Raw genomic sequence first — 25514 nt, 5'->3', positions numbered from 1 at the left:
CGTATTTCGTATTTCGTATTTCGTATTTCGTATTTCGTATTTCGTATTTCGTATTTCGTATTTCGTATTTCGTATTTCGTATTTCGTATTTCGTATTTCGTATTTCGTATTTCGTATTTCGTATTTCGTATTTCGTATTTCGTATTTCGTATTTCGTATTTCGTATTTCGTATTTCGTATTTCGTATTTCGTATTTCGTATTTCGTATTTCGTATTTCGTATTTCGTATTTCGTATTTCGTATTTCGTATTTCGTATTTCGTATTTCGTATTTCGTATTTCGTATTTCGTATTTCGTATTTCGTATTTCGTATTTCGTATTTCGTATTTCGTATTTCGTATTTCGTATTTCGTATTTCGTATTTCGTATTTCGTATTTCGTATTTCGTATTTCGTATTTCTAATTTCGTATTTCGTATTTCGTATTTCGTATTTCGCATTTCGTATTTCGTATTTCGTATTTCGTATTTCGTATTTCGTATTTCGTATTTCGTATTTCGTATTTCGTATTTCGTATTTCGTATTTCGTATTTCGTATTTCGTATTTCGTATTTCGTATTTCGTATTTCGTATTTCGTATTTCGTATTTCGTATTTCGTATTTCGTATTTCGTATTTCGTATTTCGTATTTCGTATTTCGTATTTCGTATTTCGTATTTCGTATTTCGTATTTCGTATTTCGTGTTTCGTGTTTCGTGTTTCGTGTTTCGTGTTTCGTGTTTCGTGTTTCGTGTTTCGTATTTCGTATTTCGCATTTCGCATTTCGTATTTCGAATTTCGAATTTCGAATTTCGAATTTCGAATTTCGTATTTCGTGTTTCGTGTTTCGTATTTCGCATTTCGCATTTCGTGTTTCGTATTTCGTATTTCGTATTTCGTATTTCGTATTTCGTATTTCGTATTTCGTATTTCGTATTTCGTATTTCGTATTTCGTATTTCGTATTTCGTATTTCGTATTTTGTATTTTGTATTTCGTATTTCGTATTTCGTTTCTCCGTTTTTCGTTTCTCCGTTTTTCGTTTCTCCGTTTTTCGTTTCTCCGTTTTTCGTTTCTCCGTTTTTCGTTTCTCCGTTTTTCGTTTCTCCGTTTTTCGTTTCTCCGTTTTTCGTTTCTCCGTTTTTCGTTTCTCCGTTTTTCGTTTCTCCGTTTTTCGTTTCTCCGTTTTTCGTTTCTCCGTTTTTCGTTTCTCCGTTTTTCGTTTCTCCGTTTTTCGTTTCTCCGTTTTTCGTTTCTCCGTTTTTCGTTTCTCCGTTTTTCGTTTCTCCGTTTTTCGATTCTCCGTTTTTCGTTTCTCCGTTTTTCGTTTCTCCGTTTTTCGTTTCTCCGTTTTTCGTTTCTCCGTTTTTCGTTTCTCCGTTTTTCGTTTCTCCGTTTCTCCGTTTTACGTTTCTCCGTTTTTCGTTTCTCCGTTTTTCGTTTCTCCGTTTTTCGTTTCTCCGTTTTTCGATTCTCCGTTTTTCGTTTCTCCGTTTTTCGTTTCTCCGTTTTTCGTTTCTCCGTTTCTCGTTTCTCCGTTTTCCGTTTTCTCTTTTTTTCTCTTTTCTTTGTTCTTATGCACAAAGATTCTGTCGTGAAATCTGTTGAACAGAAGGTGAAAGCTCCTCAAAAAAATCTTACATCCAAGACTGAGCTTAATGGAGCGGTGGGTCTTTTTATATTTCCACTATAAAAATAATCTAACCTTGCCCGAGTCGGTTAAGAATTTTAAGTGTCGCACAGTGCTTTCAGGTTGGAAAAAGGTCCAGGCCCTCATATGATAATTTAAAAAAAAAATATACATATCTCTACAAGATGAACTATTCAGATCAATGTTAAAATCAGGGGCTTTCTTTGACCAGAAACTTTTCTGATGATATAAAGATGGTGAAGTGCAAAGTACAGTATATGCTAGATAATAACTTTTCATCAGCTGTGGGGCACTATGTGCAGCCTCACAACGCCAACATATCATTATCGGTATGTCCTCGGTTTTGGGCGTAATAATCGAACTACAGATCCTAAAGAATTTACCTTCTCAAATAGGAAGTTTAAAGTAGGTTGAGCTCTCGACATTCTTTCAAATTTATCTGAAATTTTGCATTTCGTTTCAAACTTTCAAGAAATGTACAATAAAATCTATTCCATCAGCTATCGAGTATCACTCGTTATCTTTTAAGTAATTTACATTTCAATTTCCCGTTGCATTCCGAACCTTTCGGCAAGAGTGCTTTCTTTCCTGGTTGGCTTTAGCCGAACAGTGACTATGTAGCTTATTTAGATGGGAATGTATTAATAGGGTGGTGGATGCATGAAAGCACATAAAGTGTTGCTACTAAAACCAGATAATTACAAATTTTACCACAGATAGACCAACTACAAAATATTATTAATATCATTCAATGTTAGATACGTGTGTTTATAATCAATAAATATATAATCTATATTTCAAGAAAACGAGTTCTAACAAAGTTGTATCGAAATTTCAAGAAAAATCAAAGATCTAGCTATCCATCAGAATACTCACATCATCAATGCCGTACCTTATTGTACCTTATCGTCAGTGTCTAGGACCACCCTATCAGTAAAACTTCATCGACAAACGAGCGCGCCCTTCGGGAAACCCGTTGTAAAACAGCATCGAATACAAAACGGAAATATTTCAGCATCATTCGCAACTCGGTTCTGCGGGGCTTATTTTTCCTTAATTTCATTTCATCCACTGCTCCTTCGCTCAGCTCTATTAACGTGACGTGTAGTCTGCCAGTACCTACGAGCTTGCAGCCAGCTCAGCTGCGAGACAGGTCCGCCGAAGCCAGGCGTCTCTTGGAGCGCCGAGAGCCAATCTACATAACAGCACCATTTTTCTTGTTTGTATAAATCCACTAACGGCGCACGAGGCCTGTGGAAAAACGAGCGCAGCTTGCGTATGACGAAACTGGCCAATGTGCATTACCTGCGTTTTTTGGGATGCTATTTTCCAGGGCCAGTCCGGATGTGCACACCGAGAACAGACTTAGGGGTGTTATTTCCCTACTGTGGCTTCCGAATATCGCACCCGTTCGGACCCCGAGGACCCAGAACGGAAGAAATTGGGCCTTCTTTGCGCACATGTTTCTTTACGATCGAGCGATCGATCGGTTCCGGGCAGCCTCTCTTTTTCTGTCTCGCATAAAACGCGATCAATCCTTTCCTCGCTGTGCCCAAGCTGTGCGATGTGACGTCTCTCTCTAGCACCATACGACCTGATCTGAACTGATGAAGCTGTGCTGTTGAGCTGAGCTGAGTTGAGCTGATCCGTGCCATGCCGTGTTGCTTTCGACTGCGGTGATGATATTTCCGAAAGCGCTGCAGTGCATCTCGTGGTCCTAAAAAAAGCACAAGGTGCCCGGTTTTTTATTTATCATGTTTATGGTCATCATTTTCAAATATATCAAATTTATAGGGTTGCATTTAATTACGTCCCAGAAATACGAGACGGGAGCGACACAGTTACAGCCGCGCGACTTATTGATGGCAATTTAGTCCACGTCTGGCTGCTGCTGCTGCCGCCGCTCCTGCTGTTGGCTTGGTGATGATATTGCTGCGGTTTCTGATCCAAGCAGGGCCATAGAGTGTGAGAAATTAGCTGAAAGAGATCTTTATAATAGTGTCACGCTTCGCGATACGGTGCGAAGTGTGCCGAAGGGCTATAAAGTGGTCGGCCGCTTTTACGTAAATTAGGCTAGAAATGCTGATTTTGGAGTTTTTTTTGGAAATGGCATATTTCACGCTCGAGGTTATAAACTGGTCATAAACAGACTTTCAATGTTAACTCAATCGGGGTATTTAATTCAGCAACGTAAATCGAAGGTGGGCTAGCCATTTGTAAACGAAATGTGTAGAAGCAGTGTTATCTCAATTTTGCCAATCCCAAAGGATATAGGCCAAGAAACGTTTGTGACTATGATGCTCGTAGCCAGGATTTAGTTTGGGGAATGGGGTAGCCTTCAATAATTTAATGCACATTTTCATTAGTTAAGTCGAATTTGGTTGACGGGCACAAATTCTAACTCAAAAAATCATGGGTTGCCCTTCGGCTTATCAAAATCTGACACTAATTTAGCGTCGAATTGCAAATTGTGTTTTCATTTTGGATCTAGTGTCAATCCAGTGCTAAATTATTCTGGCTCTAAGTTAAAGCCGGATTCTGATGAGACGAAGTCGAAAAGCAACCCATGACTTTAATGTCCTATCAAATAGAACTTTTGCAGTCGGTTCCGGTACGTTTTTTCTGTTTTTGTTCACTTCCTAATCATGCCCTTTTGATCCTTCGCCTCTCTTTTGGTTTTCCGAGGTTCGCGCTTCTTCGTGGTCTTTTTTTTACAATGGAGAAGACGTTTACGTCCTAACCTAGTACACTTGCTATTGGTAGGTGTCCAAGCTACCACACGCGGTGTACTGGGGGCGTGTCGGGCTCGAATGGTGACGCTGCCATTAATACCGACTAAACTCCATTGGGCTCCGCCGTTCCTCCCAGGAACTACCTCTCGGTATTACTTCTGGGGGGATGGCTGTACTTAATGTACTCATTCACTCTCACTCACGCGTTCATACGTCCTGTATGAGGCTTACTTGGGTGCTCTCTCTATCGCACCTTGATTCACTCTCAAACACTCCACATGAGGCTGACTTTTGTGCTCACCTTTTTCGTTCCTTGCGAGGCTGACTTGTGTGCTCACCTTTTTCATTCCTTGCTAGGCTTACTTTTGTGCTAGCCTCTACCATACCATGTGAGGCTGACTTTTGTGCTCACCATTAACATGCCGTGTGAGACTGACTTGGATGCTCACCCTTTCACTCCTCTGCCACGCCACGAGGCATCGATAGCTAAGTCCCAACATACTACGCTACGATCCTCCCATCTTGGCATGAGGCAGTCCACTTATACGCCTATACACTAGCTCTTCTGCCTTGCTTCGGAGTGGCTGGATTTACCCCTTACGCGGTTGCCAGTCGCTGCGCCAAACCTGCCTCAGCATGAACAGACCATTCACTCCCTTTTTTGCGCTCGGCCTTTTTCGCTCCAACTAACCTATCACTAGTTAGCCGTGCCCGTCGTCTGTTGCTCGGTTTGCCAAATTACCTGTAGCCTACAGGCAATCTGGGTGGTAGCAGCCGAGACTGCGTTCCAATTCTCTACCGATTGACACATCCGCTAAATAAGGGTATCAGCTCTTCTTTCGACGTCGAACCGAGGACATACGAACAGTATGTGTTCGGTAGTTTCGTCTACACCTGGGCAGGCTGGGACCTCCGCGTGCCCGAACCTGTGGAGGTACTGTCGGAAACAGCCATGGCCTGACAGGAATTGTGTCAGGTGGAAGTGAACTTCCCCATGGGGTCTTCCCACCCAGCTTGATATGTTAGGTATCAGCCGATGGGTCCATCTACTTTTCAAGGAGTTATCACACTCACGCTGCCATCTGGCGACCGAGGTCACCCTGGTGCGCTCGCGGGCTCCTCTATTTCCACGTAGCTCGAAACACTTCTCATCTTCCCGAATGACCAGCCCGACTGGCATCATGCTCGCTATCACGCAGGATGCATCGAGTGATACTGTGCGGCAGGCAGATATCACTCTGAGGCACATCACGCGGTAGGTGCTCTCCAGTTTCTGTAGGTAACTGGTTACCCTCAGTGCTCTTGACCATGACGGGCCGCCGTACCTGAGGATAGATACGGCAACGCCTGCCAGTAACCTACGTCTACTGGCGCACACCTTTGAGCTGTTGGACATCATCCTCGATAAAGCCGCAACAGCAGTCGACGCTCTCTTGCATGTATAGTCGACGTGGCTACCGAAGGTCAGCTTGTCGTCTATAATGACTCCGAGAGACTTCAGACTCCGCTGTGAAGTGATCGCGACTTCTCCCACATGGATAACTGCATGTTGTGCCGACTTGCGGTTGTTGACGATAACTACCTCCGTCTTATGATGAGCGAGCTCCAGGCCTCTCGCGCTCATCCATTCCTCCATCGCACAGTGGGACGGAATCAAAAAAAGCTGGACATTGATATTTGCGACGAACCTATTGGTTATGGCACTTTGATGTCTTCGGAAAGGCTTCTTCATTTTTTAAGTAGTTTAATATAATGTTGGAAAAATTTTATTTAAGCGGGTATATACGCAGTTAAAAAAATAACTTTGCAAGTTGTTGCCGAAATTGATAGTCATGTATGGAAAGTTTGTAGACGAAATGATTTTATGAAACTTTGTTGAAGTAATGAAATGGCTATCTGTTAAGGGAAAAAAGTTATTGGGTGAAATTGAAGTACATGTCGGAATACCCCCTTAAAAAGTGTTTTTTCATTGTAACTTTTTTATTTGATTTTTTACAGTTTCTCGATGTTCTAGAAAGTTGTAGATGCTTTCAAAACACACCTTTTTGCGGAATAGGCCAACTCGCTATCTCTTCGTTTTTAGGGTGCATGTCTGTTTTTTTGTTTTTTTTGGGCTAACTTTAAGGGGCTATGGTTTGTGGAGTAGCAGGTAGTAGCAGCTAAATTTATTTTTTTGGTGTTCGGCAAGAAATACCCTATTGATACATATATAAATAATAGCGGGAACTAATAGGATCCTTGGAATAATGTGGCGTAAAATAGACTAGCGTTTCAATAAATTATTTGTATTATGAAGCATAAAAAATAAACTGTTATGCGAAATTAATAAACATTTGAGATATTATAGTTCATTCCATATGTTCCGACGTTCAAAGTTAATTTTTTTTGTTATTAACGTGCTCATAAGTCATCAGTGTCCTGCCAATTATCTTCTTGGTTATTGAATGAACAAAGCATTTTGTTAATTAGAATACTCGGTTATATTATTACCTTGTCCATCCAATGACGAAGAAGATAATTGGCAGGACACTGATGACTTATGAGCATGTTAACAACAAAAAAATTAACTTTGAATGTCGGAATATATGGAATGAACCATAATATTTCAAATGTTTATTAATTGCGCATAATAGTTTATTTTTCATGCTTCACAATACAAATAATTTATCGAAACGCTAGTCTATTTTACGCCACATTATGCCAAGGATCCTATTAGATCCCGCTATGATTTATATATGTATCAATTGGGTATTTCTTGCTGAACATCAAAAAAATAAATTTAGCTGCTGCTACCTGCTACTCCACAAACCATAGCCCCTTAAAGTTAGCCCAAAAAAACCAAAAAAACAGACATACACCCTAAAAACGAAGAGATAGCGAGTTGGCCTATTCCGCAAAAAGGTGTGTTTTGAAAGCATCTACAACTTTCTAGAACATCGAGAAACTGTAAAAAATCAAATAAAAAAGTTACAATGAAAAAACACTTTTTAAGGGGGTATTCCGACATGTACTTCAATTTCACCCAATAACTTTTTTCCCTTAACAGGTAGCCATTTCATTACTTCAACAAAGTTTCATAAAATCATTTCGTCTACAAACTTTCCATACATGACTATCAATTTTGGCAACAACTTGCAAAGTTATTTTTTTTAACTGCGTATATACCTCCTTAAATAAAATTTTTCCAACATTATATTAAACTACTTAAAAAATGAAGAAGCCTTTCCGAAGACATCAAAGTGCCATAACCAATAGGTTCGTCGCAAATATCAATGTCCAGCTTTTGTTGATTCCGTCCCACTGTGCACCGTGTTGATCGCGTGTTCTACGGTTAGTTCTACCTCAGGCATTGACTCCCCGTAGACCTCCAAGGTTACGTCGTCGGCAAAGCCGACGATCTTGATCCTAGGAGGGAACTTCAGTCTCAGAACCCCGTCATACATGAGGTTCCATACCACCGGGCTTAGGATCGAGCCCTGTGGGACTCCGGCGGTAATCGGAACTCTTTTCTGACCGGCATCGGTCTCGTATTGCAGTACGCGGTTCTGGAAGTAACTTTCCAGGATCCGGTACAGACCGACCGGTAGGCTAATCCGGTATAACGAGAGCGCGATGGCATCCCAGCTTGCGCTGTTGAATGCGTTCTTCACGTCAAGTGTCACTAACGCACAGTATTTAATGCCTCGCCTTTTTCGTTGGATCGCTATCTCGGCAGTCTTTATCACTGAGTTGAGAGCGTCCACTGTGGACTTACCCTTTCGAAAGCCAAACTGGTTGCTTGACAGGCCGTCCGTACCTTCTGCGTACGGGGTTAGCCTGTTGAGGATAATCCTCTCAATTTGCCAGTCGTGTCGATCAAACAGATTGGTCTGTACGCCGATGGGTCGCCTGGCGGCTTCCCGGGCTTCAGCAACAGCACCAATTTCTGCCTTTTCCATCTATCGGGGAAACGGCACTCGTCAAGGCATCTCTGCATAGCTAGCCTGAACATGTTCGGGTTCGCTATGATCGCTGCCTTGAGAGCGCTGTTTGGAACTCCATCCGACCCTGGAGTTTTGTTCAATACTAGGGACACAGACAAACAGACGTAACAGCTCGAAGAAAATTTAAAAAAAATCATCGCCCACGGTATACTAGCGACATCTGTTGAACACATTGCACAAAATGCGATTCTGGCAACCAGGGGACAATTTTTTTTTCAACCGAAGTACTGGCAACAATGTCCACACCGCTTGTCAACTGCAAGATAGTAGATGAAAGGTAGGGGCATTGTTGCAGTTGCTAAATTTGAAGAGCGAAATAAAAAAATCGCCTGTCACGTACTTCAATTTTCCATGGCATAATTATTGCAATTGACAAATTTAAAGAATGCAGACTGCAGAGCTACGACTGCATTTTTAAAACCCAACAGAACCATTTTTTGTTACGGGAAATTAAGCAACGCCAAAATTGTTTTTCTTTTCGTGTGAAGAAATCAATTTGTGTCGTCGATTGGGCGTATGATTGATTTTTGTCTCTATTTACTCTTCTTTGTCGTCGCTCTTTTGGAATCCCGGAGACATTAGGTACTCTTAATTTTATTTAGTCTATTTTTAAAGAGTAGGCTCTATCGAGGTCATCATCGGATCAAGATCACGGAGACACAACCCCTAAAATTTCCTTGCCAATATCAGGATCAATTCGCATTAACGATTTCATTTTTAACGTTTTCCGTAAGGGAAAACTCATCATGTAGGCTATGGGAGAATTTAATTTTATAAAATTCTAAACGGATGGTTCGCCACGATGATTCTGCATACGAGTACATGGCACTACTTTCCCTTTCAACGAAATCTTTGCTTCTGTCTTGAGTGCAAAGTATGTTCGATGTGTTGGTCTTCTACGGAACTGTATCCTGACGCAATCTAAATATATTGTGATTGTCAATCATAATAATCCAACGACTTGATAGTTTACCTCCTGTTGGGTTGCGACGGATCAATAAATTAAATAAATTAAATAAATATATCTAGATTGAATATGGTCTAAGCGTATCTTCAATTTTCGTAAGTCCTGCATCCCGCCAAAGTTGAATTTCTCCGTCAGTCTCCGGGGACCAACAAATTCGAATCCATTGCATACATCCGGTTAGATTTGTTACACCGAACCAGTTAAATTGGCAAGATCCAAAAATGTATCTGCTCACCGATCAGCATCGTGCAGGAAACTACGAAATGATTTTGAACAATTCTTACCTTGAGCACTTCGACAGGAATGCCATGGACCATTTTGTTTGTTTTGGTTTGCATAAAATGAAAATGGCGGTTATGTTTTCGGGAAGATGGTACAGGATGTCACATTGTTCCAACTATACGTACTGTTGCAATATTTCTTCGATAAAACCGATAAAACAAACTGATATGAAGAAGAAACACATAAATAACGTAGTGGGCAAAGGTTTTGATTCGGTTCAGTCATAGCTATTTTTATCGCTAGTTTCGAGATTAAAAAGTGTCCCTAAGTGTTCGAATCGGAAGATTCATGGTGAAGTTCAGCCTTTTCTCTCCTTTCATCGGGCGCCAAAGAATCAGGATGCTCGTTCCGATCTTTATGTTTACTTGTTTTATGGGTCGTGGAAGCCTTGTTCAATTTGACTATAAAACTAATACACTCAAAAGTCACGAATGTTCTCACCTTTCTTTCCCTTCATCTTAGTTTGCGGGTGCTTGTGGTAACGAAGTGATACATTAGGCCATGTGTCAAAATCGCTTCACAAGCGCCACGCTCGGTGAGATGGCGCATTTTACATAATTTAAATCGACCGTTTTTTCTGTGGGCGATGAAAATTCTTCTCGTGTTACGTCTGTTTGTCTGTGCTAGGGAGTTAGCCACTGCGAGCAGTTCTTCATTCGTCACCGGAGCCACCGTTTCGGCCGCGCCCACACTGTCTCGTGGTGCAGGTGATCAGGGGCTTGTGACTCGAAACGGAAAGAGTACTTCGATAATCGTTGCCAACCGGTCTGGAGACCGTTCTGGGGGTGGAGACCCCTCCCCCCCCCCGGGATTCGCGCTGGAACTCTCACACAGGTTGTCAAAACACACTCTCTTGCTGCTTTTAATGGCATTGTTAAGGGCCAATTTCGCAGCTCGCAACACTTCACGGCGGTTCTCTCTTGCATCCTCGGTGCAGTAACGTTTGTCCGATACTTGCATTTTCTAGAGACCGTATATACTACTGCGCACTCCACAAGTATCACGGGAGGAGGATATTTGGTAGTAACTAGATATCGACCCATCAACTCATGGACCGGGAACCAACGGCTTTACTTCACTTCCGAAGGAAGATTTTTCACCTCAGAACAATCTCAACGACCTCGGCTGGGATTGAACCCAGACCAACTGGGATGGGTTGATGTCACGCTTAACCACTCAACCAACTGCGCCTTCATTTAAAATGACTTTAACCATTGATTTCCGTTATCTATCATCTCGGACCTTTAACGAGTTCGACCGTTTAGTCCTAAGACAAGACAAGGCAACTAGTAATACGATTTCTGTATATTTCTGTATTTTGGTAGTACGTCCATCTCTACTTCAATTTTTGTGGCAAATTTGATTCTGATGAAAAGGCTGTTATGCTGACCAAATTTGCTACAAACATGTAGTATGTGATAAAAATGTTGGATTGATTAGTACCAGATAAATGTTGGCGAAATGTGTGTTAATAAAACTGTCATGTGTATTACAGCAACATATCTGCACACATCTGCACTGCCAACCTCGCTAGCTGCATATAGTCATCTGTCAACAATTATTCTGCAGGGTACAAAAGAGGCAAGAAAACTAAAAATACAGAGACAACTGCTTCAAGATAAAGAGTAAGAAAGGTTCGGAACATTTCTCATTTTTGAATGTATTTATTTTATACTTGTAAAATTAGGCATAGCCGTCGGGCCCCTGGTAGTAAACATAAACATCCGGACTAGCATCCCGATTCTTTGGCGCACGATGAAAAGAGAGAAAAGGCCGGGTTTCACCTCGGATCTTCCGATTCGATTACTTAGAGACACTTTTTATCTCGAAACTACTAATAACAAATAATTATTACCAAATCAAAACAAAACTATTATTAGAAAAAGGTCATTTGTTTTTTCTTTTCTTTTTCATATCCTCCTAATTTACAAGCTTCGTCGAAAAAAATGAAAACCTCACTCATACAGAGAAAAAATGTTCCTACCTGTATCAGTCTTGAGTTGTCTCGTTTTATCATAGCCTTTACCCTGTATGTATTTATTATTTTGGTCGGAGTTATTTTCATGTCAGTGAGTGTTCATTCATATTCATTTCATTAGCTGACCCCGTTCTAATGTGAGCTTGGTTTTCAATACAAACTAAATAGGCAAAAACGTCACATGACCAGAACCTGTTATTCAATTGACAGTGAACTCAGGGTGACTCAAACGAAGACGGCAGCAGAACTCAACTGATATAGTGGTGGTATGCTTACAGTGAAAGACTCGCTGTTTCACTTGAAACGAATATTTTCGTTTGAAGTTGATATTTTACCACACTGATACGGACTACAGCCCCAATAACTCGTAATCCCATAAGCTATAGGATCCCCAAAATAGGGATTCCCTTTTCACGCACCCTAGGCTTGCCACCGCTCCTGGTTTGACCCGAGCACTCCGGTTTTCAAGGACGCTCTCCGGGTCTCCGAGTTTTACATCAATATGTCCGGTCTGATTAACTTTAACTTGTTTAATACAATGTTGTTTCTTTGCAGTTAGTTTTAGATTTATTTTGCCTAACTGACACTTCGTATAAAGGTGGCCGAAATTGCGTCTACCAAATGTTCGTACACAAAACAAGAATATTAGTGCAATCTATGGAAAAAAAAACTACGTATCAGCAGTCACTGCTGTGATCTAATTCAACCGATCGCTCTCATTCTCTTGTTAACCCATTCATGCCCATGTTGTTTGTGGACAACAACGTTTTTAAACAGCTATAACTATTGTTTGAGGCAAGATTTGCTCACAAAAACAAGTAAGGCTGATAAATGTGACTATTGGCTTTCATTTAAGTATTAACAGTTACAAGGATCAGCTCTAGAACTGAAGTTATTGCAATTAGTCTGATTGAACTCCGATGGAGCAGTGCTGCCAGGGACCGTTTATGTTGACATATAACTTCGTTATGTTGCAATATTGGTGAAAACTGATAAAACTTATCAATTTAGACTATTTTTGGCTACGCTTTCCAGACAGTTGGACTATTGTAAATATTATAGAAAAATTGTAGTAAGCATTGAAAGGTAAAAATTGAGCTGCTTCTAGCACTGCAAGGAATGAAAAAAGGTTTTCCGATTTTCTTGACCCCACCGTTTTAAAGGAAAAATAGTTTTGAAACCCTACACGCACTAGAAATAAGTTGGGCATGAAAGGGTTAACTGTGGAGGAGAGAATGCTCATTCAAGATATACTCCACAGCGAGAGTGGCTAATGTGTTATAAAACAGTTTTATTACACACTAGCCCACACAGTCACTGGCTGTTGCAATGATCTACATGTAAAACGAAAAGATTTCTAGAGAAAATTTTCAATAGGACGTAAGTAACATTGAGAGCCTCTCTTTGTTTACTTTATCTTTCGTTTATTACGACGTCACTACAACACTTTGCTCTAATTTTCCAGTACATATCGAAAGCCGACGGTTTTTACTAGAATATTATGCAAAGAGTAGAGTAGTAAATGTTGAAATGGCCGAGTAATGAACAGAAGAGAAAGACCCCAAAGAGAATCTCTCATTGTTACTTACGACCTATTGTAAATTTTCTCTAGATTTATGTTAGAAATTTTACACAGTTTGATTTGGCATATTATTCACAAATTATCATAGAGGGCACAAGACCCACAATTACTATTGTAGATCGTGGAATTGCGTTTAGACTTAATCTGTCCAGTATCTAACATAACCAACAAAAGCAGAATTCCTTTTCTTGTGGAACATCACGCTTGACTTGAAGTTTGAACACAAATTGTTTCTCCGTTTTTGGAGCTAGCGTCAATCCGGCACTAGCTTCGTCCTGGCTCTAAGGTAGTGTCGGATTCTGATGAGACGAAGTTTGAATACAAATTCCATTACTAATTAAGTTATAGGTATTGTGCCCTTCGTACGCAAAAGTGGGATTTCCGATTTTCTCCTAAGTGGAAAAATATTAGTTTCCCCCAAAAATTTTCTCCCTAGGGAGAAATATAGCATAGTGCATATTACATTGGCTTTCTAAGATATATGCCAAATACAGATGTGACTAATTTGAAGCGCAAATGCACAATCTACAAAAGTTATATATTTCGTGTCCGTCATACGCAAAATGGTTTTAGTTCAGTTTTCTCCTTAGGGAGTAATCCCACAAAGCGCAACGCATTAGCTTGTTAGCCCAACCATGATTCAATTTCACTATATTCTCATTAGTCTGTGCTTGCGGGATTTCAGCAGTGACGAGTTTGTTTATGAACCCAAGTTGTATTCCATTTTTTGATTCAAAATCTTCGGGACGGGTGGCCAAACCGTTTCTACCAGATACTGATGAGACGAAGTCGAAACGCCAATCCATGACATACACATTAAATGGCGAACACGAAATTATTGTGACACGTTCAACAGGGCATAACTTTTTTACCATTGGGTAAAAATCAATCAAATTTTGCACACTTTCTCATTGATGTGTATTGTTTACATGCTGTCAAACTCGAAGTCGTGTTTTTCGATTCAACGAAAATGAAGGCGAGTCGAGAGAACAAATTCTTTCCAAACACCTGGAATTTCCTGACCTGTCGCACCGGCAGTTTGGAAAAATGTTGAACATTCACCATTCAACCGTCTACAGAGTGTTGAAGCGGTTCCAGGAGCGGTTGACGTTGGACCACGGTAAAGGAGCTGGAAGAAAACCGGGACCGGAGAACAAAAGACGGAGGGAAAGGTGAAGCGGATGATTAAAGCAAATCCCAACGTCTCAAGCCGTGATTTGGCTAAAAAGATCGGCATGTCGCAGAGCTACGTCCAGAACGCAGAGAAGAGAGCTGGACTACATACATACAAGGTACAGAACTTCCCAAACCGCGATGAGCGGCAACAATCGACGGCTAAAACTCGGGCACGGAAGCTCTACGAGAAGATGCTGACAAAATATGGCTGCTGTGTGATGGACGACGAAACGTATATAAAAGCCGATTTTAAGCAAATTCCGTGGTTGGAGTTTTTCACCGGCAAGAGCAAGTTCTATGTGGACGACAAATTTAAGAAGAAGAAAATGTCGAAGTTCGCCTCCAAATATCTCATTTAGCAGGCCATCTGCTCTTGCGGACTGAGGAGTGAGCGTTTCGTGACAAAAGGCACAGTAAATGGCGAGATCTACAAATCTGAGTGCCTCGAGAAGCGCCTTTTGCCGTTCTTGCAGCAGCACGACGAAGCTCCGCTATTTTGGCCAGATTTGGCATCATGCCACTATTCTAAAATGTTCTGGCGTGGTATGAGGCCAATTCTGTCCATTTTGTTCCAAAGGACATGAATCCGCCAAACTGTCCAGAGCTGCGCCCGGTGGAGCAGTACTGGGTAATGATGAAGCGGAACTTCGGAAGAGCAAGAAGACAGTCAAAGACGAGAAGGAAATGTTAAGAAAATGGGAAAAAAAAACTGAGAAACTGGTACCGAATGACACTGTAAAGACTTTGATGGAGGGCATCAAGCGAAAATGCGTTCAATTTTACACTCAAGGCTCCATCGATTAACTTTTCTTTTGATTTTTGGAGTAAATATATGTATAAAACTACCCTAAAATTTTGGTTTGATTTTAAACTTTATAATAAAATTGGCATGACATTTTTGGTGTCGCAATAATTTCGCCCTTTAATATATTTTCCTATAAAAGAGAGAGTTATTTAACTGATATTCAGTGTAGTGTGTTTGAAATGCCTCGCCGTATAACTTATTTGAGGATGACGCCACAACTTTCGATATTTACAATGTAGTATCTCAAGCAAAATAAATATTGTAAATTCACATTATTTTGTAAACAAATTGACAATAAATAAGCATCTAAAACGGAATCAGCGACGCGCGTTTCGTTCCAAACGTCACATTAATTCCATATTATTATACAGTATTAGCGTATTTCTAAGCAGCAAAGCAAGCGAAGTCCTTTTCTGCTACACCAGAGCAAAATTGTATGTCAAAAACCGACTGAGTTATAGACGAACACTCGATTGTATTGGTTTCTCCTTATAAAGCCAAACCTTCCCAGAAAGGCTCACCCGCATCAGTGATCTTCCATGTTCCACAAGTTGGCCGGGGAGGTTGGCTAGCATAACTAGCGGAAAATCACTAACAAAAGTTGTTTTGTGAATTGCCCAAAATGAAACGAAAGATCTACGAATAACAAAAACCACAAGAAGCCGCGCGCGCCAACGAGCCATGAAAACGGCGTTGCTCTCTATCTACCCGCTCGCTCGCTCGCTGCTGCCAACCAACCAGTTGACTGAAAAGGCAACGAATAGAGCGAGGATCGCGGAACAGAGCTCGTACGGGGCCGCGAACGAGCAGCCGAAGGGGTAAAAATTAAAACGAAAAGAGACGCGTGCCAAACGTCATTACTATGATGATGGTATCGCGGGGGCCACGGATCGGAACAGGCTGCAGTGACACCGGCAAGGGGCGCGGTTCACCCGTAGGGCGGCTGTGTTGGTAAATCAGCCGCTTACTCTCGTTTTTGGTCGCGGCAGTGGTTGCGTAGGAGTCCGATCAGCAGGGATAGCGTGTGAGATGAAACGTTCTCTTTATCTCTCGCGAGCAGCAGGCGTCGTTTGCTCTTTCTCTCGTTTTCCGTTGTGGTAGAATGGTATGTGTGCTTGTCTGCGATCGGTGGTGGGGATACGAGTTCATTCATTGAGCTCAACCCCATTGGTAGCCTCCCATTTGCGCGTGAAGCGGTGGAGAAATGCGCGTTATTGATTGGTCTCTGCGATCGTTTGTGGACGACCGCGGGAAGTGTAGGGGGTTGCGAACGCATACAAGCGAGCAGTATGTCGTCAGAGGGGTTAGTGTTCGCGGGAGAATAGGAATGGTTGCTCTCGCTCCGCTCGCGCGTTGCTTGCCATTAATGGGAAAGCGTCCGAGATCGCGGCTTTTGCTTCCATTTCATTCATTTCATTCATAAAACTGAACGTAGCATCGCGGCGCGTTTCAGTAGTATTCGGTAATTCCAGACGTTAACATGTTTTTTCGCCTCTACGAGCGGCGGTCCTACAGTTGAGTGAGAGAAAGGGAAATTCAAGGAAAATTCCTTCAGTCAATCGTCGGAAAGGAAAAGTGGAAAGGTTTTTCACGTAGCACAGTGGAAGTAAGAGCTAGTTTTCCCGAGTGACAGCCAGGCGAAAAAGTTGACAGCGAAAGTAAAAAAAAACAAATTGCATTGACTATCCGATTCGGAAAAAAAGTGGGCGGCGTTTCGCAACAGTGCTAAGAAAAAGGTTGCAGAATACGCGAACAAAGGAAGTGTGCAAAAATCGTTAAACAAATTGACAAAGCAGTGTCAAAAAGTGAAATAAAAAGTTGACAACACAACAGTGCGCGAGTGGGCGTTGAAGAAATCAACCACCGAAGTGATCCTCCAGCACGGCAGAAGTTTGAAAACGTGAAGTGCAGAAAAAAACGGTTGTGAAACACAATCCCATTAACAATTATCCTCATTTGGTTGGTTTAAAAACGAAGGAAAAAATCGTGATCATAAGTGTGATGCGAGCAGTAGATTTTGGGGCGTGTTGGTGAAAATCGACGAACAAAGTAGTTTTGAGACACTCCAAATCTTCAACCCCGGTGCCCGACAGGACCGTGCTTCTTCTTCCAGCAACAGAGTTTCCAGGTAAAGAATTACTTTTCTGTACTTGTGTGTCCCAAAAGTGCTACATTTTTATGAACGGGCTAGCAAAACGGGAAAATATCGATTTCTGCAGTGGAGGAAGGCGCCCACCCACGACCAGACCGGCCCTCAGCCGCTTCGATTCGCCCGTGGGTGGCAATGATCGGTGTCGGCTGGAAGTCAAGTCCATGGTAACGTTTCTGCCTGCCGATTTGATGAATGAAATCCGCTTTATGAATGAAACGCTGAACACGGTCCGACGGAAGCGCAAAGAGCACAGCACGCTCCCAACCAACGCCGGGCTTCCAAGGTCACTCACTGTTCTGCGCAATCAGTGTCCGTACAGCACAGCGGATCCCCGAAATACATACACGGGGAACTAACTGACTGTGGTGGTGAAGATGTGTGCGCGCACACGCGATAAGGATGTTTTATCGATTTTTCCGCCAAACACCAGCAAACCGTTCTGTCGAGTAAAGTTTGAAATTCGTTGTGTTGGTACTGTCCGGGTACGATCGATAGTTGATGGCTCCATTCATGAGTGTGAACTGCTTTTCCACTGACGTCATTGGTCTTTTTCTCGTTCCCACCTGCTGCCTTCATGCCGCAACGGAATCTAATTTAACCGCGTTAGCATGATTATGAGCTCAGAAGTGAACAGTTTTCGCGAAAACAACTGCTCAACACGCAATGGCTAAGTTATTTATGAAAATTACTTCTAAAAATAAGTTCCAAACAAAACGGCGCTACCGCGTCACTGGTGTGATTTAGCTTACTAACAGATGCCGTCGGGAAGTAGCGAACGAAAGACGCTACCTTTTGCACGACATCAGTAGGCAATCATGTGACAACCTCTAACCTGACGCAGGGATGGTCCGTACCTACCACCGGTTGATTGTTCTGTTCCGCATGATAACGATACGTTCCGGTGGCTGGGTGAACTGTTGCCACCCAAGCAGGAAGAATTTGACAGAAAATTGACATCCATCACTTGACACTGATTAGACTTGGTCTAGCATACATCACTTAACACTCACAATTTTCACAGCTCACAGCACTTTTCTCAATAATTACTATCCACTAATTACTGTATTGTCGCGCCGCAATTCTCCCCAAAGGTTGAAGTTTGATGTCCCGAACGAAACGACGAGTTGCTTTACGAACATCTCGACCTTTTCCGAAAGTGAGCAGTGAATATGTCCAACCGAAAACAAGTGTTTACCGTTCGCGAGGGATTACTTTTCCCCGCCGCTTCCTTCGATCGGGGCGTTTTCCACTTTGCGCAAAGTGCGACCCGAAGATTTTCCTCCAAAATAAACAAAACTCCACGTCGTGATGTAGCAGCTTGCGCTCACATGTGTGGTAGACCGATTGGCTCGGGTGGACGGGAAAATACGGGCCAAAGCAAGAACGAGATCAACGGAAAAACAAACTGTTAATCTATTTATTTTTGCAGCATGATTCAGGGGCTAGGCACCATATCCCCCCTCCCATCGTTTCTCCCGCTCCCGCAGTGTCAGTGTGCATCGTTTTCACGACGCAAAGTGTTATTCTAATCAAAGCTACATTCCACGAAACGCACGAATTAGCAAGATCGTTTATGCGCTGCCACGAACAAGTTGTTGTGGTTCGTTAGAAACTGTTGGAATTATTAGTATTTGTATCATTTTTCGTTTTTGGTTGGGAAAATGGAATGATTCGCTTTGCGGCTCTCGAGTGAAGGACCGCTAATTAGTGTGGTTCGCTTTGGGATAAGTTGACAGTTTCGGTGTCACCTTAAATGGAGCTAAGCTATTGTCGTTCCCAAGTCCAGGTCTCCGAAACCTCTTGATGCCAGCGCGCGTGGGTGGAGCGAGTGACCATCATCGTTTATATAATGTTCCATCCGTATTCAGCACTCATCAGCCTACTGGTTGCGAAATTGAATAATAAGATTTCATGTCTGAACAGCTAAAAGCTGTATTATTCTCAAGAGAGTTGATTGGGGAAGCACTTCCAAAAAAAAACGGCTTCAAGCGCTGCAAGATGGGATATTGCCATACCGGGCAATTGACGACTTTTGGAGAATGGGAGTCTTTGTTCTTTGGAAGTGACCGCATTTGTTGGTTCGCAGAGGTCGCCGCGAAGGTGCTCGTGAAGAGTTCGATTCAAACACATAAGCCGAGTTCAGAGAAAGGCGCGAACTGTATGGCCACAAGTGTGTCTCCGAAAACAAGTGCTAATGAAGGCTCTAATGATAATTAACAATAGAGAGAGAAGCAGCGAGATGGTTTCAGGCGCTAATAGACATTTGGTCATTTCCCATAACTCGTCGATTCCGGTACGCAAGGCCGCCTGTGCAGCCGATAGGGGGAAGCAATTGTTTGTTTTCCTAATTAAGGCTATTACCGTTCGTCATTCTCGGCTCTTGCACGGATGCTGCTGTTAGTTCAATTAGCTAGACTTTGTTGTGATGCCTAGATTGTCGGTTGGACATTTCGAATCGTTTCCCAATTCATAAGCCACACAAGCCAGAGCGTGTAAAAAATTTTCGGGAATAATTAGACTTCAAGAATAGATTTGATGAAAATCCTTCAGTTGACAGTGACGTTTCTTCTCACTCAAGATCCCTATCACCTTTTGTTTCGAGGTTTCCTCTGTTTCCCTTACGTCCCCGCAGTGCCCAGACTCGTCGAAGACGGTGTAAAAAAGAACACAGCAGAGTGCCCAACTGTCAATTATGTTCTTAAAGCTTATCTTAATCTGATGCTAACATTCTCATATGTAACCTTGTTCGTAGATTAAAGCAAACTTTTTGTCTCTGACCCTTCTGCTCCTCTTCCATTCTCGCGTCAAGCGATGACACTTGGAAATCCCTCTCGTACGACAGTTAACACGGTCCCAAAGCTCGAAACGTCACCTCAGAGCAGGAGAACGCGCGCGCGCACACACGTCTCTGTCCGCATGTCTTTTGCTCTGATGATTTCATTTGGCGCTGCCGCCAGCCAGGTCTTCCCGCGGGATGTGCGAACGCGGTCTGCCTAACAAGCACCGAATGACATACCGAGAATTATTGTAAGGGACAACCGCTTCGGTCCAAACATACACACACGTACACACTCAAACGCGGAAAAAAATCTATAAATTTAATACGTTTATTTTGACACTTTTATTCTTGTGGCAGAGTGCCTTGCTTGTCTCCTCTTGGGCCTCCTGCTTCACACTTTCCAGCCTGCTTTCTCCGTTCCCCTTATTACGATACTTTATTTTTATTATATAAACATTTTCTTTATCTTCTATAAATTTTATTGTTGATCACTTTCCGTGTCGTCCAGCTTCGCCCCGTCCTTCAGAGCGGCAGTGGTCGGGAAATCTGAATAACTTTACAGCTTTGCTCCGGGGCTGACAGATATATGCACCGTTGTTACTACGAGGGTCCCATAGAGCATATATCGAGAAGATTAGATCGGAATCTGGTTAATCGATCGACCACACGACGATGATAATGACGATGACAGTCTTTCCCCTTCGAACGCCGTGTGTCTTATCGCTTGATCTGTGTGTGATCATTTGGACAGACGACCGAACAGACAATGGGAACCGGCTTCAGCCCGAACTGAACAACACTTCCGAATATGGCTGAAAACAGAGAAGACAATTACATGCCGTCTAATGCTAATAAATAGCACCATCTACGGTTAGCCGAAAGCGTCGTCTGAGCCCAATGTTTACACATCGCACTGTAACACACTGACACAGTACCCATAACAGACAGCGAGCCGAGTCCGATCCGCACTTTCACGGCACCGAGAATTGCTCTAAATTGGAGCCGTGTCAAGTGTCAATTATTTAATAACATTTAATTAATTAATTTGACGACTAGTTTGTTTTGCTTCGACAATTTCCAGTGACCGAGTGCTCTAATAGTTTTTGTTTCGTTTTCTCTTCTCATTTACAGGTGGCGTTGCCCCTGGACCACCGGCAGCTGCCATGATCATGGAAGGGCTAGAAACCTTGGTTGCGCCACCGCATCACACATTCCTACTGACAGAATCAGCAGCGGCAGCGCACTTCAACGTGCTCAGCTTCGATACCTGCGGCCTGTTCAAGACCGCAGCCACAACGACATCGTTGGGTTTGAACAACAACAACTCCGCGACGCCCAACAACAATCACCACCATCTGTACCACCCATATCACCATCAGACGCACACGGCCGCAACTCACCACAGCCAGACGGTCAATCATCACAGTCAGCAGCAGCATCATCATCAACAACAACACTCCGCGCAAACTTCCTCCACCAGTAGCAGCACCTCAACCCCATCCTCCTCCATCACAACACAAACAACTTCAACGTCAACCTCCTGCTCTACCAGCAATTCCCATCACCCTCACCTGAGCCTGCTCAGTACCACTGCGGCCAGTGGTCATCACTCCTCAGACTCCAACCTGCATCAGTCATCCGAAGATCACTCCCAATCGCAAGGTGACACTCAAACCGGAGATCTCAACACTCCCGTCACGACCTCCGGGGACATTCCGTCCTTCTTCGGACCGTCCACCGTCGTCGAGCCACCACCGATCACAGGTAAGTTCATATCCATCCCCTTTCTGTACCCACACACACACACACTTACTCCGATTAATGACAAAGTGCCACCCCCCTATCAATTAACGGAGCCAACCTCCGGTCGGTAGATTAATCAATATTACCCAGCTACTACTGTCCGCACCCTTGTGCGTCGAGGAATCCGTGCCGTGCGTGGCAGAACCAGTGAGTGCTCGCGATCGAGGCGCTAATCCGACAATCACGCTCTCACGCCGTTTGCCTCTTCTTCGCCCGGGTTTAACAGCTTCGTGACTGATCCCTATTCTGCTCCAAGCTACTTGAGATTACCTGGGCCGCGCGCAGACACGCGGGAGCATTCCGAGATAATGCCAAAAGCTAATAAATAATAACCACCAAGATGCTGCTGCTGCTGTTTGCACTCCTAGAGCACTGCAGCGCCACAACGAGCCGACGGTAGGGGAAATAAATCAGCTTTAGGCACTCTGTACTCTTCCTGGTTTCATGGAGGCGATTGGCTTGTCCCAAAAAAAAATGCACTTTTCGGCGCCATTCGAAAGAAACATTGCACATAACTTATAATTGCAACTAGCATCGATGACAGGACTAGGCCACCACTGTACTGTTGCCGGGGGGCAACCCCGACGGCAACAACTCCACACAAGACGAAACGCCATCCATGCTTGCGTGCCAATAAATTTGCCAAATAAGATGACTGAGCCTGCATGAACGACCATTATTAAATAAGTAAAACAAAAAATGGCGAATAAATTTTCTCCCCCGCCGCCACTCGCGCGGCACTAGCAGCTAAATTACTCGGAAAAGTGCGAGATTCCAGGCAGGCAGCCAGGCCGTAGCAACGCGGCGTTGCGCTTTAATGGGAGGGTAATAAAATCCTAGGGAAATTGAATCAGATCAAAAATTGCCGCGCTGCTTAACGTCGCGTCGTCGTCGTCGTCGTCTTCGTCGTCGTGGTTGGGTGGAAAATTTGCACGCAAACAAACAAACAAGCAAGCGATTGACTGCATAGTGCATTTGCCGACGGGTGGACAGTACATATGTGACAATGCTCTGACTGTCAGCCGCCGTTTGAGCGTACGCCAAGTGGACGTTTTATGAGGCGATCTTAACTGTAAACTGCACGCCAAGAATGATGCGTTCTTTGAACTAGACCGAACCGGGCTTAGTTCAGTTGTGTCCGGCTCGTGTGTTTTTCCCGAATTGCTCGATGCTCGTCCGCCGGTTGGAACGAATTTGAAAAGTCGAGCAACAGGATCGACTTGTTTTTGTGATTTCAATCGGAAAAGTACACGATTTGAAGCGTAAATTAAATTTAGCAATGAATTGAAACTATTCTTTTTGAAGAATTACGTTCAAAGTTGACAACCAATTTGTCAGACATCCGATCGCGGTCCTGAAATTGAAAACAAAGAAACGCAAAGATTACGTCTGTCGAAACTCACCTTGGGTTAGAAGCTTTAACTATTAAGAAAGATACTGCTTTTCGTTGCTTTCTGCATCGAGAGACTTCGCAAGCGATTCTTATAGTGTAAGAGACAGTTGCGGTATTAATAAAATTCTAACCTTCTTAGCTGGGGCTTGCTTAGCAACTTCAAGACAAGAAATATCATACAAGTTTTGAGTGTGTAGCTTTATTTTTCATCATATGACAAAAAAGTAATGCTGCCGAAAATGACTTCTCGTTTATCAACCTATCAGCAATGCATTAAAAGGACCTCCTCATCAGTGGCTCAGAAAAAGGCGTTTTTGTGATTTTCTTTGAACATACACAAAGAGAAACAAATTATCTTAAGCGTATTTTTGAACATAAATTTACTTAAAAAAGTTTTTCGAAAGTCAAAATATCATAAAAATTCGCATAGCAGTTCGCCGCGGACAACTCAAACTCCGTGCATGAACTGAAACAAAAATTGAATTATTTCCTTATTCGGAAGGCTTTTTTGCACAGAATAAAATATTATTGAAAGTTGAAATAAAACCGAAATCCAATTTATAGTACTTTAGCGTGTTTACTTATGGATCGGTAGCAGCTCGGAATCGCACATATCATATCCCATGTGAACAAGACGTTTAAAGAACATCCAAGCGGAGTGATGATAGCAGTAGGAAAGGATGGCATGCCCAGGGTGGTAATGAACCAATTCAAACGTCAATCCAACATTTCTATTCATGTTTCAATTTATTTTGAGCAGAAGCAATGATATCCCAACAAACAATGTAGCTGGATAATTGCTTAAACAGTTCTTGTTCAGCCTATTCACTAGGATCAAAGGCTTGTTCAGCTTTCGTTGTTTGTTGGGATAGGTTGTATAATACGTCTAAAAAGCTGGAAAGGCACTGAACAGGAGAGGCAACCAGAGTACGGTATTGGAAATTGTAGAAGGAAACTGAAGCGGAAGTAGAAACGGAATATGTCGAAATTTGCTTGTTTGGCAAGCGATCCGCAGATGTGGCAAATATTCAGTTGTTCATCATATCTACAATGTCATTTTCGAAAAAAATTCTCTTCCAAAACTAAGATTGAAAATGCCGACACAAATCGAATCTACCTTTACTATAAATCTAATCCAAGGAATCAAGGTAAATGTACAGTACATGCCTTTAAATATATTTGAAAACCCTCGGACGTGTGGTAGGATACATTGTGTGCACAATTTTTTTTGGATTGGTCCCAATATTTTTGCCACGAAATATTTCTACGGACATTCTGTATATATCAATGTATAGTTAATGAGCGAGTGGGGGAGTAAAGGTTTTTACGGTTTTGGTTAAAAAAATTTATGGTGTACAAAATGGGTCTATTCAGCCAATTTCCACACACCACAATTCGGCTCGGTAATTTCCCAACAGCCGTGTAGTCAGCAAATTTAGAAACTGATATCTCAGCAAAATGAGATTAGTTTGCAGATTTTCGGTGAAATATTTTACAAGTCTCAGCGCTCAAACGTCACTTTTACTGAGATCTCAGCCAAAAAAAAATTGTTTGCTGGGTCTCAGCTGTTCAGATTTCGGCAAAAGAAACGAAAAAAGACGGGATTCAGCAGAAAAAATTAAGTGTGCATACAATGATGCAACAATAGAAAAACATTTTCCTAAATTTTCTGTGCAAAATGTTTAAAATTGGACGTTACACTTACAGTAACTTTCCGGAGGTACATTCAAAAAATAAAGTGTGCATCAAATCTCAAAATCTTCTATTGTATTTCGACTGTTTTACGTGACTGGCATTGAAAATGATTGTACCGCTCACATTGATAAGTTCGGTTAAATACGATGTTTCGTTATGAAAGCATTTAAAAACAATCGTAACCATTAACATTTGTACTTTCGAAAGGGGTTAAAATGCGATTTAAAGTTATTATTCATATTTATTTTCTGTCGGTCTCATTCCGACCTCAGTCTCTATCACCGACACCAAAGAGGCGATTCCACCCTCTCAATCCAAGGTGTATTACTTAACCCCTTCGTCACCATGTTGTTTATAACCAACAACTTTTTCAAACAGCTATAACGCTTGCGTTAAACAAGATTTTATCACAAATACAAGAGGCTAATGACTGTGACTATTACCTTTCATTTAAGCGCTGACAGTTACAAGAATGATCCGTAAAAGTTATTGCAATTATTCTGATTGGATTCCGCTGAAGGAGTGCTACCAGGGACTATTGCAGTTATCGTTGAAAAAT

At 42.4% G+C, this 25514-nt stretch overlaps 1 protein-coding gene across 1 annotated transcript in view; it reads left to right on the top strand.

The window, feature by feature from the left end:
• Window positions 1-25514, top strand: part of LOC131684287 (serine-rich adhesin for platelets) — a 384398-nt gene that overhangs the window by 343851 nt on the left and 15033 nt on the right. Inside the window, exon 5 of the mRNA XM_058967008.1 lies at window positions 21196-21828. Coding sequence (XP_058822991.1) covers window positions 21196-21828 — 633 coding nt within the window. The remainder of the gene's footprint in view (window positions 1-21195; window positions 21829-25514) is intronic.

Source organism: Topomyia yanbarensis, chromosome 2 (genome assembly GCF_030247195.1).
Source record: "Topomyia yanbarensis strain Yona2022 chromosome 2, ASM3024719v1, whole genome shotgun sequence".
NCBI lineage: Eukaryota > Metazoa > Arthropoda > Insecta > Diptera > Culicidae > Topomyia > Topomyia yanbarensis.
The sequence above is the reverse complement of the archived record's forward strand: the minus strand, read 5'-3'. Positions and strand labels throughout refer to the sequence as shown.